This window comes from Trichosurus vulpecula, chromosome 4, assembly GCF_011100635.1.
Source record: "Trichosurus vulpecula isolate mTriVul1 chromosome 4, mTriVul1.pri, whole genome shotgun sequence".
Lineage (NCBI taxonomy): Eukaryota > Metazoa > Chordata > Mammalia > Diprotodontia > Phalangeridae > Trichosurus > Trichosurus vulpecula.
Window position 1 is genome coordinate 78,765,778 of NC_050576.1, and position 16,608 is coordinate 78,782,385.

At 39.7% G+C, this 16,608-nt stretch overlaps 1 protein-coding gene across 1 annotated transcript in view; it reads right to left on the reverse strand.

The window, feature by feature from the left end:
* The window catches only part of NMNAT2 (nicotinamide nucleotide adenylyltransferase 2), a 195,776-nt gene extending 184,141 nt beyond the window's left edge, over positions 1–11,635 (reverse strand). Inside the window, exon 1 of the mRNA XM_036755511.1 lies at positions 11,551–11,635. Within this exon, the coding sequence (XP_036611406.1) occupies positions 11,551–11,635 (85 nt within the window). The remainder of the gene's footprint in view (positions 1–11,550) is intronic.
* Between the last annotated feature and the right edge of the window lie 4,973 nt (positions 11,636–16,608).

A 16,608-nucleotide genomic window follows, 5' to 3' on the forward strand; every position in this document is an offset into this window, starting at 1 on the left:
ACAATTATAAGTGCATTTTAAAAACTAACAACAAAATGCCAATCCTCTGGCAAACATACTTTAAAAACAAGAAACTGATGCTGGAGATTACCAGCTTACTACTCAAAGAGAATTAGAATTAAAAAAGAAGTTAGATATCATCTAATCCTTGGGTTTTTGACTTGGGAGCCATTAACTTATTTTTTAAAATATGTCTGCAATTGCATTTTAATATAATTGATTTCCTTTGTAAGCCTATGCATTTTATTTTATGCATTTAAATACATTATTCAGAGAAGGATTATATAGGCTTCATTGAACTGCCAACAGGGTCCATAAAACAAAAAGTTTAAGAATCCCCAATCTAGTTCAACCCCCTCATTTTAGAGAAGTAGAACTGAGGCATGGCAAATTGAAAAGACTTGCCCAAGCTTCACAGTGACAGAGCAGACTTGCCCAAGCTTCACAGTGACAGAGCAGGGACTAGAACCTGAGCCTCAGTGACTTCCAGGTTACTATTCTTTCTAATACAGCCTTCTGTATCCCCATATTTAGGGAATATATTACATAGGTCTTAAATTCTAAGCCACAAAAGAAAATAAATTCGAAAGTTCCTCTTTCTCTTTCACAAAAGTCCTACTCATCTGTTTCATCATGCCATGAAGGTGATGCTCAATTTTGAAGGCTGTCAGCAGAGCATAAGTACTCAAAGTTTCTACTACGCTAGAAAGGTTTTAAGGATGTTGGGCCACAGATCATATCTGAGAACCTGATTGATTATATATAAAAATTTTCAACCAAGCTAGCTTGGCCACTAAATAGTAAATCTTTAGCTCCAGCAATCCATGAAACAAAAATACAAAATTAACCCCAGTCTTCCCATTCTGCCATGGGTACCATGACAGTGGAAAAGAAAGCAGAGAGTGCTGAGAATCTCATAGCCCTTATACAATCTGTAAACATTAACATAATCATTAGTATTCAAAATGTTGGCCATTGGACAAAGATCTCAAAAGTCATAGATGTAATTTAATCACATCAATTTTTGAAATTCTAATTATAAAAGAAACCAGAAGAGGCAAGAAAGTAACAGCTAAATTGGAGGATGGCTCACAGATTCTCCAAGGAAAGGCAAATAAACAATATGGCAGAGTCTATTTTAGAATGTATCCAAAGGTAGCAAGAAACAAGCATCTTATGAGATACTTGGTTATCTCACCTTGCAATGCTCATGATGAGCATAAGCAAAAGTATAATTATGAAGATAATTGAAACTTATGCACCAAAATCTGTTTCAGAGGAAGAGGAGGTAGAGTAATTCTGTATAAGACTTGGTGAAAAGTAAAGTAAATTCCCTTCCAGCTCTATATCTATGAACCTATCATCATATGAAGATCTCTAAGTTAAATCAATGTAAACTTTTACACACACTGTATGAAATAGCTTCACTCAGTGACTTTAATGAAAAGCTGAATGTAGGGACAGATTGTAGAAACTATGTTAGAAGATATAATTCAGGATCAAGAAACAAAAGAGGCTAATGGCTTATAGACTACACCATAACCTCATACTTCTTCAAAAAAGAGTCAGAAGGCATAGGACATAACTTCATAATATCATACATAAAAAAAGAAATTGACACACAGAAAATTACTGGGCACAGATATGAGTTATTTCCAGATCTGCTAATCAACACTAGGTTTTTAAGGTAAAGATGTTAAGAATATATGATCTACAATAAAAACAGCTCTAACCTGACCTATTTTTAAAAGCTAATGATGTCCCTCCCAATAAGAAATGGATAAATGAACAAATATTGACACATATTGTCACCATTTCCTTTTATAAATCACCAAAATGAAGAGGACAAAAGAGCCTAGAAATTACTTCAGGTAGGCAAGTATTAAAGGAAAGAGCATTGGATTTTGAATCAGAGGACCTGAATTTGAATCCTGACTTTTGCATATCAATGAGACCTTAGGCAAGTCATATGACTTCATTTCACATCAGCTGCACTCCTTGGATTTCACTCCATCATTATCATGCCTCTCCATGCCTCCCTTCAGGAAAAGCTCATCACCAGGAAACTAATCCTCACAGAGATTGCATCAGCTTTGTTACTTACAAGTCATCAGTACCCTCAGTTGCCTTTGCCCCTCTGACTGGTGGCCTGGAGAATAAAGGAAAAATTTCTCCCAGTCACCATTTAAAGAGTGCTAAGAAACTTGGTTAATTTTGCATTTCCCACAAACTATACTCCTTCATTTTGACTCCATCATCATCATCATTCCCCATACCTTCTTTCCCCCTCCCCCACCCCTTTCCAGTTTCTTTTCATGTGTTGTCTTCCTCCATTAAATTTTAAGTGGCTTGAGGGCAGCTCAAAGAACCCACATTAAATTTGAAGTTCATTTTTCTTATTTGTACCCTCAGCGCTTAACACAGTGCCTGGAACATAACAGTCACCTAATAAATGTTTGTTGTATCATAGTGCATTGTATTGGGTCTCAGCATTCTCATCGACAAAATAAAAAGGGTCAAATTAGATGTTCCCTAAGATCCCTTTCAGTTCTAATTCTATGATCACATGATCCTTGACAAGTAAAGAATTATACCAGCCAAAGGCAATACCAGTTTAAAATATAAATTCATCTGTGAAGTCTTATAGAGGGGATTGATGGAAATTATGAACAAGATCATCAATATAAGAGTAAAAAGCAATGGAAGGAAAAATGAGTTTGCATAAAGCCTGCCATAAGACCCAAATAAGCCAGTTCATCCCAAGAACATTTAAGGAGGATGGCAAGATATAAGGAAAAAGAGGACCTGGGTTCAAATCCTGACTCTGCTTCTTATGTGCCCAAGCCAACTTGGACAAGTCACTAATTCTCTGGGTCTAATTTTCATCATCTATAAAGTGAGGCAATGGAACAAGATCTCTAATGTCCTTTCTAGAGACACTACATGTATGGTCCTGCATCAACAAATGAAGAGATTTGTCAATGTTTCTCTAACATTCTCAGTTTTTCCCATATCAGTGATAGTAGACATACTACATTTAGAAGGGCTGAATGAGGAAGTAGAAATGGCATTAAAGAAAACAAAGAAACTAGGTCAGAACAGAGGAGCACACAAGAGGTCCATGTTTGAGGCAACACAGTCCTGAGGGCACTTGTTCTCAAGATGGGTCATACCAAGTGTTTGGAAGAAATCACTGATGATATTATACCCAAAAAAAGACATCAAAAGGACACCAGTAATTAATCACTGACCCATTTTCTCATCTCTACAAAATCTTTAGAATGATCTACACCAGTGGTATCAAACTCAAATAGAAATAGCAGCCACTAAACCTGACATGAGGATCTCTGTAGGCCATATATAGACTTTAAAAACCACATATTAACATTATCTATGTCTCATTATATTTTTATTTATTTTGTTAAATAATCCCCCAAGGGGGGGCGGAGCCAAGATGGCAGCTGGTAAGCAGGGACTGGAGTGAGCTCCGTAGGGAGCCCCTCCAAAAACCTATAAAAAATGGCTCTGAACCAATTCTAGAATGGCAGAACCCACAGAACAGCAGAGGGAAGCAGGGCTTCAGCCCAGGACAGCCCGGATGGTCTCTGGGTGAGGTCTATCCCACACGGAGCTGGGAGCTGGGAGCTGGAAACGGAGTGGAGCACAGCCCAGCCTGAGCGGTGTGGAACATCCAGACCAGAAGCCGGGCGGAGGGGGCCCTAGCGCCCTGGATCAGTGAGCTGTGGCAGTTACCAGACCCCTCGACCCACAAACACCAAAGACTGCGGAGAAGGTTAGTGGGAAAAGCTGTGGGAGTAGAAGGAGTTCGCAGTTCGGCTTCCAGCCCCGGGGGCAGCGGAGGTGGGGCAGCTACAGCTGTTGTTACTTCCGACTCCAGGCCCACCTGGTGGGAGGAATTAAGTGGCGGATCAGAGCAGGGGTGCACAGCTTGCTGAAGATCTAAGCCCAGTTCGGGTTGGGGGTTGGGGAAGGAGCAGTGCTGGTGTGGCAGAGCTGGCACCTCCCCCCCAAACGTGGAACATAGAACTCTGTAGTCTACAAGCAGTCATACCCCACTGAAAAACTCAAAGGTCAAGTTAGTTGGCTGGGAATATGGCCAGGCAGCGAAAACGCACGGAGATTCAGTCTCAGACTTTGCATTCTTTCTTTGCTGACAAAGAAGACCAAAACATACAGCCTAAAGAAGTCAATAAAGTGCAAGAGCCTACACCAAAAGCCTCCAAGAAAAACATGAACTGGTCCCAGGCCATGGAAGAGCTCAAAAAGGATTTGGAAAAGCAAGTTAGAGAAGTAGAGGAAAAATTGGGAAGAGAAATGAGAAGGATGCGAGAAAACCATGAAAAACAAGTCAATGACTTGCTAAAGGAGACCCAAAAAAATACTGAAAAATACACTGAAGAAAACAACACCTTAAAAAACAGACTAACTCAAATGGCAAAAGAGCTCCAAAAAGACAATGAGGAGAAGAATGCCTTGAAAGGCAGAATTAGCCAAATGGAAAAGGAGGTCCAAAAGACCACTGAAGAAAATACTACTTTAAAAATTAGATTGGAGCAAGTGGAAGCTAGTGACTTTATGAGAAATCAGGATATTATAAAACAGAACCAAAGGAATGAAAAAATGGAAGACAATGTGAAATATCTCATTGGAAAAACCACTGACCTGGAAAATAGATCCAGGAGAGATAACTTAAAAATTATTGGACTACCTGAAAGCCATGATCAAAAAAAGAGCCTAGATGCCATCTTTCAAGAAATTATCAAGGAGAATTGCCCTGATGTTCTAGAGCCACAGGGCAAAATAGAAATTGAAAGAATCCATCGATCGCCTCCTCAAATAGATCCCAAAAAGAAATCTCCTAGGAATATTGTCGCCAAATTCCAGAGCTCCCAGGTCAAGGAGAAAATACTGCAAACAGCCAGAAAGAAACAATTTGAGTACTGTGGAAACACAATCAGAATAATCCAAGATCTGGCAGCTTCTACATTAAGAGATCGAAGGGCTTGGAATGCAATATTCCGGAGGTCAATGGAGCTAGGATTAAAACCTAGAATCACCTACCCAGCAAAACTGAGTATCATGTTCCAAGGCAAAATATGGATTTTCAATAAAATAGAGGACTTTCAAGCTTTCTCAGTAAATAATCCCCCAAATAATTTTACCTCTGTGTTTGACACCTCTGATCTACACACATATTAAGGACACCTTTGATGAAGAAAGGTACTAGAAGGCATCAAACAAGCTTTTAAAAATTACATTTCTACATTACGCAAAATCTGTCTATCTATATACAGAACTGACTGGAACAGTAGACAGAAAATACAGAATTCCACTGTACTTTTTGTTTATTCACTCTAAAAAAAGTATTTGATTTGATAGAATAATATATAGCCTTCAAGGTGCTTCTTATGCCTCATCTAGGAGGCACATACAGGATTCCTTGATAGATGTAGCAGAGATTACTTTTTTTAAATAAACCTCTGATTATTAATATCAAGTGAGGCATAAAACAGAAAGTCATATGTTTTATAAAAGTGAAAAACACTGTCATGGAAGATGTGCAACACAGAATCCAAATGGAAGAGGGATTATCTATAGATGGTGAGGTCCTCCAAATGCTATTATTTGCAGATCATATTATGCTGATGGCATCTAGCTCAGATACATGGCAAAACTCACTCAGTGGGGCTTACAACCACCCAAGAGTCAGGTATAACAATCCAAACAAGAAAAACTAAGTAGTTAAAAAATGTCTATTGTTTAGATTATGATATGCAGTAGGATAGACAGTTCATGAAGCAGATCCATTAGAACTTATATCTCAAGCAGACACTGAAAATTAATAATATATTAGGCTCAAGATTGAATAAAAGGAAGAGAGTAGGCTGGATAGCATTTGATTGTCAAAGATTTTCCCTAAAACAAAAATCTGGGTTTTTTGTAGCAATATTCTCCTGGTATACTGGTACTCACATAATGTTGAGACCCTGTGGATAACCCCAATATGTTAAGTGTGGAAGACGTATGGGAAGGCATAGACAAAAGTCACATAGGATAAAAAGGAGAGAATAGATTGTGACCTATATTCAGGGAAAGAATACCTACGTTGATGAGTTTCTAGATCCTTTAAGGAAGTGATGTCAAAGTCAAATAGAAATGGATCTCTGCTGACTGCCCTATTGACTTAGAAAACCAAAAATTAATATTGTATTGTATTTTTATTTATTGTTTTATATATCTTCCAATTACATTTTAATGTGATTCAGGCTGTTAGTGAGTTTGGGGGGCTGCCAGTTTGATACTTCTGCTTTAGGTTATTGAAATATTACCTTTGTTAATTGCAAAATAAACACATCCTAAGTAGAAAGAGTCTTCCCTCCTCATGTTCTTCAATATTTGGAGGTAGAAGAGAGGTGAAAAGAGACTTCTTAGGTGAGAATACTGAGTCAGGAAACCTGGTTTCTAAGCCTGCCTGCTACTTCCTTGTGATTTTGGATAAATGACAACATTTACATGTCTCATCTCAAAGGGTGGTTATTAAGTATCAAATAAGGTAATGAATGCAAAATTTGTTGTTAGAGAATGTAAGAAGTTATTATACTTTGGGATATCTTTTTCTCCTTAGAATCTGGCATATCATAATAAACACGCAAAAGATGAGAAAGAGGTTTTCCTCCTTCTGGGATTTATATGCATACACAAACATATAGATATAGATAGCTATTCAAGCTTCTTTAATCATAAATTTTACTACTGCATGTGTGACTTAAGCAACTAGGACTGTGGTTTTTTTTCCCCCAGTCTCCCAAAGTGCATCTAGTTCCATTCATTGTTTTCCATGAGAAACAGTACATATTTTTGTCTATTCAAAATATTCAATTCAACTTTTTTCCCTCAAAATTAAAAATGTTTTGAAATTGTGGGGGTGGAGGAGGAGAGGGAATGGGAAATCAATAATTTGGCTATCACAAAAGCATCCAAAATGTTTCAGCCTTGACCAAATCTTCTACCTACACTATTTTTTCCCACAGTCAAACCCCATTAACCATTCCTTCTCTTTGTCTTCTGCAACTCCTATTCTCCCCACCGACCCCATCCCAAAAAATTCTCCTAGGCTTTCAACTTTATTCAGTGTCTGGAACTGGTTAACAAGTACAGCAGTCCAAATACAAAAAGAATGTTGGCTTATATCAATATAGAACTTTTGCTAAGAATGTTGATTATACCAATATAATTCTTTTACTAACCTCTAGGTACTTCATTTTAAGTGCCACCAGGCTCCCTAAGTTATAAAGTTGATTTGAGCCTCAGCTAACATAGGAAAGATCATGAAATTCAACATTCTCAGTGTATTGTAGGTTCTTTCTACAAACACATACCGTTGTGATTGAAATATTCTTGGCTGCTATTATGTGCATATGGATATCAAATGATGTTGTTTTTTCTCCACCTTTTAAATGAGTAGCTCCATGTAGCTAAAGTTCCCATAGCACTAATTCCCAACTCTGCTCCTTTGTCAAAACAAATAACCAAAAAAAAAAAACCCCAAACAGATAAAACAATACCAATATTTTTTTCTTAACATTGAAGGAACAACCTATACAGATCCTTCTAAACCCCTTGAAAAGCATAAAGAATGATTTAAGTGCTAACAGAAACAGAAAGTAACATAACCTTAAATAGTCTATATTTCTGAGTGCCACTTTCCTCCCTTACTATGGCCTATAAGAAGAGTAGCTGGAAATAAAAACAAGAGGAATGCAATGAAAACCATTTCATTTCAAAGTCATTAATTCATTAAATAAATATTTATTAAGTTCCTACTATGTGCTAAGTGCTAAATCCTTGGTGGGGGGGGGGGCTTTGTTTTGTTTAGTTATAAGCTTTGTGCAACTTTTTTGGAGGAGTATCTTACTACATTTATTGTTTTTGTTATTTTGCAAAACAAAATTTTAAATGCACTTTACATGATAAAATAGGACATAAAGAGCTTCATAAAGCAAATATAAGTTTCCCTAGGAATGGGAAATTCTTTTTAAGCAAATTCATATTTAACAATCTTATTTAATTGATGTGCCACATCATTCTATTCTGTTAAGGGTAAAGCCAAATGAAGCAGAGAACAAGCATAGTGACTGTAGAATCATGTGTTCTCAAGGTCAGTCAATAATTATACTGCCTTTGGGTTTAGCAAAATAGATCTCTATCCTATTCTTAAATATCTCTCCTAGATCCCACGGCCTTTGTTATGTTTATTTAAAAAACACACTATTTTTCTTTGCCTGTTTCCTTTACTATATAGTACATGCCTTAATACCACTGTAGTAACTGTCATATCTTTTTCATGCATGTCTTCATAGCACCTAAAAGAGTGACCTAAAGTGCACCAAATATTACTGACATCTTCCATTAACAAACTGGTCCAGTACTGTTCATTCAAATTTCCCTTCACAAGTTCTTCTTTGTACCTAACTAGTTCTACCTACACTACAAGTCCTCTTTATTGTCCTCTCTGTAGGTGAACAGCTACTCAGCATCCCCTATGTGAAAGTCCTTTATCTCTGCAACCTGATCTTCTGGCCAGTGTGCTGCAGCCCCATGACAGAATCCTTGGTTCTTTACCTTGTATTTGGCATGTAGTCATCCAGGGAAGGAGTCAGAGCAAGCCATCCTTGGTGCTCTCTGTCCCTGAAAGGAGAAACCTTCTGTCTTACAAAGAATAAATTCTAAAAGGAATCACATCCTACTTGGCCAATAGAGTAGAATGAAGTTCATCAATATAGAATGGTTGAAGGAGATGAGCAAAGTCAGGGAAGAGAGATGAAGAATGTACCAGGAAAAAAAATGAAAGTTCACTAAAATCCACTTGGAAGACCTGATATACATGCATTTATGAACTTATGCTATAAATTCATATATGTATATGTGTGTATGTGTGTATGTATGTATGTATATGTATATCTTCATTACTTCAATAGATATGCAATCTCATCAATGTGGGTATTCTCTTCATCAGTATATCCTTTGTGTTTCATATCTATGTTCTCTCACAGAGCTCTCTCTATACACACACACATATGTAGATAGATAATTTAGTATAAGAACTCTAAGGACTCATAAAATGGCCATCTATAAATGGATCTGACAGCAATTCTGTAATCTAAGTATAGTACCATTTTTAAGATATTATAATCCAGACTAATTTACAGACTAATACTGGGACATTGTCCAGGACCAAATCAACCTATAGGATTGAGGTATTTGGTGCATCTGAAAGACAGCCTTAGTGTGTCTTTTTTTGTTTGTTTTTTTTTTCTCCTGGGTGTCCTTATACCCTTTGATCAACTTTTACTGGAGTAGCTGAGGACAAACATAACAGTAAGGGTACAAAGTCATTGTAAAATGTGGTACCTACAAAATATGTTCTGGGTTTATAGCATAAACTCAGATGGTTAAATAATTCTTCCCTTCCTAATTACAATGTCAGCACAGATGTTTTGACCCTACCCATCATTTAAAGGAGGCAAAAATCACCTTTTTGTAAATATACTTTAATCCATTAATCTATTTGTCGCATTCTCTAAACAAAAACAAAAAACCATAAGTTTCTCAAATGTAACTGTTGAATAGCATACATATTATCCACAATTTCGACCTAAAGAAAGGCAATTTTCTTGACAGGAAGTGGCAGGACGAAAGGAAATAAGGACAGATAATTCTCTTGTACTGGCCTCCCTTTTACCTCTCCACTTACACTGGTTGCTAATATATAATTCCTCATACTTGCACCAAAGCCTGTTGCTGAAGTCTTTTGCTTCTCAAGAGTTTTTACAATTGCTTCCTAATAAAATGAGAGAATCTATATGGAATTCAAGCTTGTATAATGTACCCAGAAATGAATGTCTTTTCCTGGTCTCTGAGCCGCTGAAACTGGCTTTGAATTTTTTTCATTGATCCTTTCCTAATCCTTTCTGTCCAGCGCCCTTCTCTATTTTAAATAAATACTGTTGGTCTGAATCAGCCCTTTGCTTTTTCCACAAAGCAGTTAAATTTTCATATTCCAGATCTTCGCTGATGTCATATGGATCTTTGTAAAAGACCCTTAAAGACGCACACATACACACTCGACCGTGTTCTAACATTAAACTGCTCCCCACCCGATCTCTGTGCTGAACACGTGTGTACGAGCCCGGACACAATATTGCGTCTCTCCCAGTGTTTCAGCACTCAAGCCTCTGGATAGCGACTATCCTCAGAACCACGTAGGTCAGCGGCCTCAAACCCTCACCTCTCAAGCTTGCGTTCTTTTTAAATCCTTTCCTTAAGTCTCCTACATTCCTAGGAGAACAGTGTTCACTCACGACTTCTGTTCTCGACTTCTTCCCAGTGCTGGATCACTACGACACCCCTCAGGGCCTAAAAACAAATATTTCTGTGGTCCGCGCAGGTCCTATAGTAGCCTGGAGAGATCGCCTTCCGTCTACTGATTGTGAATCGAGACCCCCTACCGACACAGATCTTCCCGCTAACCCCAGACCACAAACAGCCATGGACTCTCTTTCTCTCCCTCCCCTTCTCTCTCTCTCTCTCTCTCTCTCTCTCTCTCTCTCTCCCCACTCCTTCTCTCCGTCCCTCCCATCCACACCCCCAACCTTTTAAGTAAAAATACATAACATTAAAAAAAACTTCAAACCGTTCGTTAGATCCCCATTTCACTGACGCAACTATTGCCACTGATTCCATTAACACCGGCTCCTGAGGAGCTGTCCACTACCGCCAACCCCTACCCCTCCCCTTCCAATGCAGCTGGTACCAGAATCCAAACCCGGATCAGTGAAGGACTCATCATCTCCCACCTCCCGCCTCCAATAATCCCAAGAAAATCAGCTGTTGTTTAGACATCCCAGTCTTCCTCTTTCCATCAGTTTGGCTCCCACCTTTTACCGACCCCTAAATGAATTGATATCCCTATCTCGATAACCAGAGCATCTGTGATGCGTGTGCGTGTGTGTCTCTGTGTGTGTGTGTCCGCTCGCTCGTCCCTGGTGCAAATACATTAACTCCTTCACTCTCTCTGTACATCCTAAACAAACATCCTTCTCATCCCACCCCCCCCACACACACTTTCCTTCCCTTCGTCCCACGCCTACGCCATCCTGGGCCCCCGGAACCAAGTAGTCAAACCAACTTGGCGATGGATCCATTCCACCTGAATTTGCGAGTCCAGAACTAACCATCTTTTCCCCAACCTCACTTCTCCCATCCCCCGCCACCCACTCGTTTACACTGAGCTCAGACCAAGCAGATGCTATTCAAGCCTGTGAAAGGCGTCCTTCGTATCCATTCATGTGGCCTGCAATAAATAAATGTGGCTTTCTCCCGAGAAGCAGGGCGGCCAGTGGCGCCCACCCCAATGGAATACACGCCAGCACATTCAATCGCATTGGAAAACACAGGTGTGGGGAGGAAAGGAAACGGTTCCGGCGGGATGGGGGGAGGGTTAAGGTGGGGGTGGGCAGGAAGACTTACCGAACATCTGAATATGTCCCTTGGTGATGGGATTGAAGCTGCCACAAGCCAAAAGGATAACGTGGGTCTTGGTGGTTTCGGTCATGATGCTATTGGATCTCTCGCACTGGCTTTTGTGTCTCGGTGTCTGCAGAGGGAGAAAGGAAGGCGAGGCTCAGGCTGTGGATGCTGTGGACTCCAAGGAGCTGCTCCAGACGCAAACCGCGTCATCCTCCTCCTCCCCTTAACGCTTACTGCACCGGAAAGATCAGAAGTTGAATTGATATCCTCTCTTCCTCTCCTACTTTCTTCCTTCCTGCCCCTTTTCTCTCTCTTGTTTTTTCTTTAATGATTCTTCTACTAGACACGAAGTAGGGCAAGAATCCTGTAAACACTAGTGTTACGATGTGAACTTTTTTTTATTTCCTGCCTGCATCTATTTGATTTTACTCCCAACTCCCAAATTGTTCTTCATGTCCCTGCTTTCTCTGCCAATCACAATACAAAAAAAAAAAAAAGATTTTGATTCAATGATCTTTCTTCTTTCTCTATTGCATTTCAAATGCTATTGTATTGTTGTTCAAATTACAGATAACTCTTTCTTGGTTCCTCTCTTTTCCTTCTCACCGATGATTCTAAACTATTGTAGAGCAGCTGTATCTATTTCTTGCCTCTTATCTTGTCAACAATGGTGAGTTCCTCTTTAAGACTCTGCCGCTTAAACCTCTGAAGCTGTACCAATGACCTAGTGGTTGCTAGGGGATTGGAGGGTTGGGGAAAGGTGGGGATGGGACAAGATTCCTTCCCCAACAATATACTGTTCCTTGTTATGGCTTGAAGCTATGCTATCAGCCTGGAGCAATGTGGCCAAGGCTGAATTAATAATAACCCACATTTCAGTAGCACCTCAGAGTTTTATTTTTGGGGTTTTTTTTAAAGCCTTTCCTCAAAACAATTCTGTGGTGTGTTCTTATCAGGTCCCTTTTACAAGTGAGATAAGTCTAAATAACTTGTTCAAGGGAATTATAAAGGTCTTGGTCTAGGATTTGGATTTGGATTTTCTGACCCCATAGTCAGTGCTCTTTCCAGTACACTGGGACCTGCTCCATCACCAGAAGCCAAAGTTAGAGGAAAGAGAGACAGACAGACAGACCGAGAGAGACAGAGAGACAAAGAGACACAGAGAAACAGACAAGCAGAGACAGAAAGACGGAGACAGAGAGACCAATTCTTCACAATGAGAACAAAAATGAAAACACTGTCATTTCCTGAGCTACAAAATTTCTTAGACAAAAAGTCTATTAGTGACATAACAGCACCTATCCTGCAGAGTTGTAGTGAGGATCAAATGATATGATATTTGTAAAACACTTATAGCCCAGTGCCTGGTACATAGTGGGAGCTATATAAGTGTTTTTCCCATTCCTTTCCACTTAGCCCAGTTCAAATGTCAAACAGCAATAGGGATAGCTGTCTAAGGTAGCTAGGTGGCACAATGGATAGAGCATTTATATCCATCCTTAGACAATTACTTGCTGTATAGTCCTGGGTCACAACCTCTGCCTCAGTTTCCTCAACTACAAAATGGAAGTAAAAATAGCACCTGCCCCCCAGGGTTGCAGATAGTATCTGTAAAGTGCTTAGCACAGTGCATAGCACATAGTAGGTTCTTAATAAATGCTAACTTCCTTCTGTCCTTGAGTAAATTGATCAAACAAACATATGCAATATATACAAGATATTATAAGAATTGGAGTAGGTTTCAGGTCCTACCTTGAGCTTACATAAGAAGAGGCTCCGTTGGTGGATTTCTTTAGGGGCAGATTACTGGAGTGGTTTTGCCTTGTTTAGTTGTTCCATTTGAAAAAAAAATATGGTATAAAGCAGGTAAGATATAATCTTTAAAGTGATTAGACATTAATGTGACTCTGCACAGTCTTAATTTAAAAAAAATAGTACTTTTCACTTAGCAAGTGCTCAAGAAATGATTGATTGAAAATGTCTCAGTCTATACAGCTTTTCATGGGCCCTTAGTCAGTATGGGAAGAAAAAAAATACATGCAATGGCAATGAGCATTGGCAGCTAGGTGGCTCAGTGGATAGAGTACTGTGCTGGGTCTGGAGTCAGAAAGACTCATATTCATGAGTTCAAATCTGGCCTAAGACACTTACTAGTTGTGTGACCCTGGACAAGTTACTTAACCCTGTTTGCCTCAGTTTCCTCATCTGTCAAATGAGCTGGAGAAGGAAATGGCAAACCACTCCAATGTCTTTGCCAAGAAAATCTCAAATAGGGTCATGAAGAGTCTGACACAACTGAACAACAACAACTTGCAGTTTTTTATGGGTCCCTAGCCAGTGTCAGAAGAAAAAATACATCCAAATGGCAAGAGCATTGGCAAACTAGTGTAGAACTTCCTCTCCTTGAATGATAACTTCCTTTTTATCTTCCAAAGCCACAATATTTTCAGCCCAGTAGGTCTTCCCTTTAAATTGCCAATTTAATAAATGTTTGTTGAATTGAAAGGGAAATTAATTGAATGGATTAAAATTTTATTAGAATTTTGATGTGCCTGCTGTCTTCTGTCATCCTGTCGAAGATCTGTTTGAGAAGCTGGCAAGGGAGGCAAAAAAAGGCTATTCTCTCTGAGGAGGAGGACCAGGAGATGGTAGGATCACAAAACCTCAGTGATGAGGGCATATCCAGGAGGAGAAGGATAGACCACTGCTAACTTTGGAGAAAGCCAAATGATGAAGACAGAAGCAAGATTGCAGAGAAAGTCCGCACATTCATTAAATACAAAACTAGTTATGGTGATGGTGGGGAGGGAGGAGGAGGCAAGAGGAAGATAAATAAATATGAATAAAATCCCTCACTACCATGGAGTTAGAGTTTGAGGTTTATAGTCTGATATTTATCTTGAAGAAAAGAATATTTTGGGAGTCCATGATAATCTTCCAGAGGTTTTTAGAGGGCTGTTATATCCCAGAAGAGTTAGACCCATTCTATTTGACCCCAGGGAAAAGGACACCTGTAGGGGAAATGGGGGTGGAGACGAGCAGTTAGGAAGAGGCTGATTTAAGCTTGGTATAAGGAAACAATTCCTGATAATTTTTCTTCAGTTACATCCTGCTCTTTGTGACCCTGTGGACCATAGCACACCAAAACTATCCATGGGGTTTTCTTGGCAAAGAAGCTGGAGTGGTTTGCCATTTCCTTCTCCAGTGTATTAAGGCAAACAGAAGTTAAGTGACTTGCCCAGAGTCTTTCTTCCTCTCTCCCTCCCTCCCTCCCTCCCTTCCTTCCTTCTTTCCTTCTTTCCTTCCTTCCTGCCCTCCTTCCTTCCTTCCTTCCTTCCTGCCCTCCTTCCTTCCTTCCTTCCTGCCCTCCTTCCTTCCTTCCTTCCTTCCTTCCTTCCTGCCCTCCTTCCTTCCCTCCTTCCTTCCTTCTGGCCTTTCCTGCAGGTCCTCGGCCCAAAGGAATGTAAATTTTGATTGCTGAAACCTAGCAAGATATCTTGGGGTTTACAGGCTAGATTTCTTTCTTAAGGACCATGCCTTGAACCCAAATCACTCTTGCTCTTATTGATCAGTCAACAGTAGGTCCCAGGCCAAGTTCCACTTGGTCGTTGTTTGGCCCCTGATTGGCTCAGAGTGAATGTAAATAACAATTGTTTCTGTTTTGGCCAGAAACCCTGAAGATCTTCCCCTCCCGTATTGATTTTTTTTTTTACTAAGTAAAAGAGGCCATTCTTCTCCTTTGTTACGTAGCCTTAATCACTGAATGGACATTGCCTCAGTCAAACTGAGACCTGTTAAAGATCTTAGTTTAAAAAGGCCAAGGTCTCTCACTGCATCCAGGGTCATCTCCAGGCATCCTGATCTATATCTGGCCACTGGACCCAGAGAAGAAAGTGAGGCTGGTGACTTTGCTCAGCCCTCCTTCACTTAAGTCCAATTCACTTGCTTGTCATGGCATCACCTCCCTGATGTCATGGTCTTCCTTGAAGGACAAACAGCAACAGCAACATCCTATCAAGCCCATGCAAACACCTTCAGGCTATCTCTCATATTCTTGTTTATTATGACCCTTTTAGGTGTTCATTTATTTCTATTGAACAATTAATTCAGGATGTTTCCAGTCAACTACTGCCCAGGTCCTCTGCAAACTGGATATTACAGGTTGATGACTTTGGGCAGTGAATTAATGATTTTCATGTATCCAAGAGTAAAGAAGTAGTAAGAGTTTCACACAAAGCTATAGGTCTGTGAATAAGAGCATGCCTTCAGCTTGGTGTTAAGACTAATTCATTAGCTACACAAATGTAAATTACCTTTTTATAATATATCTCTCTCTTTCTCTTTTTGTATATATATGCATATACACACACACATATATATACACATATTTATTGTTATTACCGAGTTGTATCTAACTCTTCACCACCTCATTTGAAGTTTCCTTGGCAAAGATATTGGGATAGTTTGCCATTTGCTTCTCCGGCTCATTTTACAGATGAGGAAACTGAAGCAAACAAGGTAAAATAATTTGTCCAGAGTCACACAGCTGGTTGCTGTCCTTCGTTCTCAAAGAGGACCAAAATGACATCACTGTGCTTGAGTCAAGATTCAATGTGTCCTACTGTGGCTAATCAGGCCAACACGAGCTTGGAATGCTCTCCCACAGGTCAGTCACAAATGATCCATGTGAACATTTGAGGTGGATACTCCAGACTTGTGCATTGTGTGTTTCCTTTGAGATGTTTCAATTCTGCTTTGCTCATAGAGCACAACACCTTCTCTGATGTGGGCACACCATGTTGAGCAGTCCTGTGCCAATGTCTCCCATGTCACACAATCAATTCCAAAGTTCTTGAGAGAGACCTTGAGAATGTCCTTGTATGTCTTCTTCTGCCCATCATGTGAATGCTTGCCCTGTGTGAGTTCTCCATAAAATAGTGTCTTTGGCAAGCTTATGTTTTGCATTTGAACAACATGGCCAGCAATTGTGATGAGAGTTGCGCTCTCTGAAGCACAGTTTGGATGCTTGGCAGTTAAGTTTAAGAAGAGACCTCAGTG